A 2,708-nucleotide genomic window follows, 5' to 3' on the forward strand; every position below is an offset into this window, starting at 1 on the left:
ATTTAGAAACACTAACATATTAATATTTCTAAAAATAGACATGCTATTTCTAAATTCAGGCAATGGCACAAGATTATATACAAATTTAGATATACCGGAAACTTTGGAGCTTATTGACAGGTATGTGAAATGATGCCTTTTTTTTCTCCAAATTTCAATGTACAGCTATTTTTTTTTATCCTAATGCTTTATATTTTATAGTCTCCAATATGAAGAAAATGTAGCAAAGTTGATGGAGGTAGATAAAAGTACACAAGGTACAATAAAAGAGCAAATGTTTTACACCAGAAGAACTTTATTGGAAATTACACAAATGAGACATGACAACCCAACATATCAGGTACAACGTAGAGTTCATATATCTTTTTTTTATATTGATTTAATGTGCAAAACAATGATACGCAGCAACCACATGAGGAATTAGCGGTTGAAGATGAATTACCGAGCAAGTTCAGCTCTGTGAGGTTCTTGCTTCCTTTAAATGTCTCCATAATACTCCCAATCAAATTGTTATTGTGCAATATGAGTGACTACAGATTATTATAGGAATGAATAACATTCCTATATTATAAGTCCACATATAATATTTACGTCAAAATAATATACAATCCATGCATGAAAAACTAAGTGTTCTGATTATTGATACTACTTATGCTACAACTATAATTTTAAAAAAATATTCATTTAACCTTGACGATATATTCTAAGAAAAAATCTTATCTAGCCGCGCAATTTGCGCGGGCCTCCTCACTAGTTACATATACGAGGCAGGCAGCACACCGATCGATCGTTGTTACCGCTCTTGCATTTTCATCGAACGGGAATCATATCATTGTGTGTCCTTTCCCGGTCCGCCGTCGTGGCGATCCCGGCGGCGTCCGTCGATGGTTTCGGCCACGGCCACGCAGTAGCCGTCGAGAGGCACCTCCGACAACCCGGCCATGCCATCGCCGCAAACTGTGTGCGGGCATGCCATCGCCCTCCGAGGTTACCCACCCAGGGAAGGGAAGGGTAGGGTACTCTCTAGTTTGTCCGATATGGTAAAGTCCGAGGTTTTACCCATTTGCTGTACGTTTTAGCAGCAGCGGCGGTCTGGAAACCAGCAGCAGGCCCAATACCATCTGCGAGCGATTGCACATGCTCCTCCTCTAGTCTCTTCCTCGCTCGCCGTCCCACATGACCTGACCTGACCTGACGTGACCCGCCCGAGAGTCGCCGACGCCGTCACACATCACACGCCTTCGCCATCCTCCTCCTCCTCCTCCTGCTATAAATTAAAACACACACACACACAGAGGAAGCTATCGGAGAAGCCAATCCATTAGCAGTACCGCTCCAGCGACACCATGGAAGCCGTCGCAGCCACGTGGAACCTGACCCGCTCCGTCTCCCTCCCCGCCCGCCTGTGCCGCTCCCGCACAGCCAGGTTCCCATCCCTCCAACTGTGCCCCCTCTCTGCCTCCGCTGCAGCCTCGCCCCGCGCCAGGTCCGACGCCGACCTCGCCTCCTTCGCAAGATCCGGCGCCGTCGTCCGCCACTCCCCCATCCGTGCCATCCTCGATGCCGACGAGGAAGATCAGGAGAAGGCGCCAGGGGGCTTGGACCGCCTCCTCAAGGGCGCCGGGGCCGGCAAGAACGGCGGCGGCTGTGACATGCGGGAGTACTACCGGCGGGTGCTGCGGGTGGATCCGGAGAACCCGCTGCTGCTGCGCAACTACGGCAAGTACATGCACGAGGTGGAGGGCGACCTGGCGGGCGCCGAGGGGTGCTACGCGCGCGCGCTGCTGGCATGCCCCGGCGACGCGGAGCTGCTGAGCCTCTACGGGCGCGTCATCTGGGAAGCGCACCAGGAGAAGGACCGCGCGGCGGCCTACTTGGAGCGCGCCGTGCAAGCCGCGCCCGATGACTGGTGAGTCGCCGGCTAAGTGGCTATGGTATTCGCCGGCCGGCTAGCTGTACCTGTACGTCGGCTAAAACTAATTAACGGGAGTACCTGTCCTGACCTGTTGCTCGATACATGCATCGATCTTATATATGTTGGTTTGATTGCGCAGCTACGTGCTGGGATCGTACGCGAGCTTCCTGTGGGACGCCGAAGAGGAGGAGGAGCAGGTGGCTGATGTGCAGAAAGAGGAAACAACTGCAAGCACGGTGGCCGTGGTGGTGGCATCTCCGGCGTTGGTGCCCGCGTGCTGAGCTCACCGGTGCCGGTGGATCTACGTACTTTACTGTTGGTTAGTGTACATAGGAGGAGGATCGGACGGCGGTGGAATGGATGGAGCCTGCCTTGCCCATTGAATGATCCGGCGAGCCATGATGGTGATGGATGCAAGACGACTGTCGTATGTCCCCTGGATGATTATAGTGCGTCTCGGTCTCGTCGATGAGCACTTCATTTGTAGAGCGGGCATGTGATCGACCTAGCTAGCTACCTATCTTGATGAATAACAATGAGACTTACTGATCTTGATGAAGAAGAAAAGCAAGTCATCTACTATTAATATGGAGTGGAGTGGAGTGGAGTGGAGTGGAGTGATCGGAAATCATCAAATTCATCTAAACATTCGAATACACGCTGGCTATCTATACAATAGATCGATGTGATTGAAAAGGAATAGATTTATGTGATTGAAAAGGAATAGATGTAGTGAGTCAGTACGAGTGAGCGCCTCCTATCCTGCACTGCATGCAAGTTCCAGGCCCATGGC

General features: G+C 50.8%; 1 protein-coding gene across 1 annotated transcript; it reads left to right on the top strand.

Moving 5' to 3' along the window:
* Positions 1-1,257: 1,257 nt before the first annotated feature.
* Positions 1,258-2,466, top strand: LOC133906906 (uncharacterized). The gene is made up of 2 exons (XM_062348866.1): positions 1,258-1,909; positions 2,055-2,466. Exons 1-2 carry the CDS (start codon positions 1,347-1,349, stop codon positions 2,194-2,196), a joined length of 705 nt encoding a protein of 234 aa, XP_062204850.1. The 5' UTR covers positions 1,258-1,346; the 3' UTR covers positions 2,197-2,466.
* Positions 2,467-2,708: the final 242 nt, after the last annotated feature.

The sequence above is a fragment of the Phragmites australis genome, chromosome 24 (assembly GCF_958298935.1).
Source record: "Phragmites australis chromosome 24, lpPhrAust1.1, whole genome shotgun sequence".
NCBI lineage: Eukaryota > Viridiplantae > Streptophyta > Magnoliopsida > Poales > Poaceae > Phragmites > Phragmites australis.

Bases quoted from the DNA above. Each gene is read 5' to 3' on its own strand.
- LOC133906906 (XM_062348866.1), top strand. From the start codon at position 1,347: ATGGAAGCCGTCGCAGCCACGTGGAACCTGACCCGCTCCGTCTCCCTC. The intron at 1,910-2,054 runs GTGAGTCGCCGG...TTGATTGCGCAG, and splicing joins CAAGCCGCGCCCGATGACTG to CTACGTGCTGGGATCGTACG.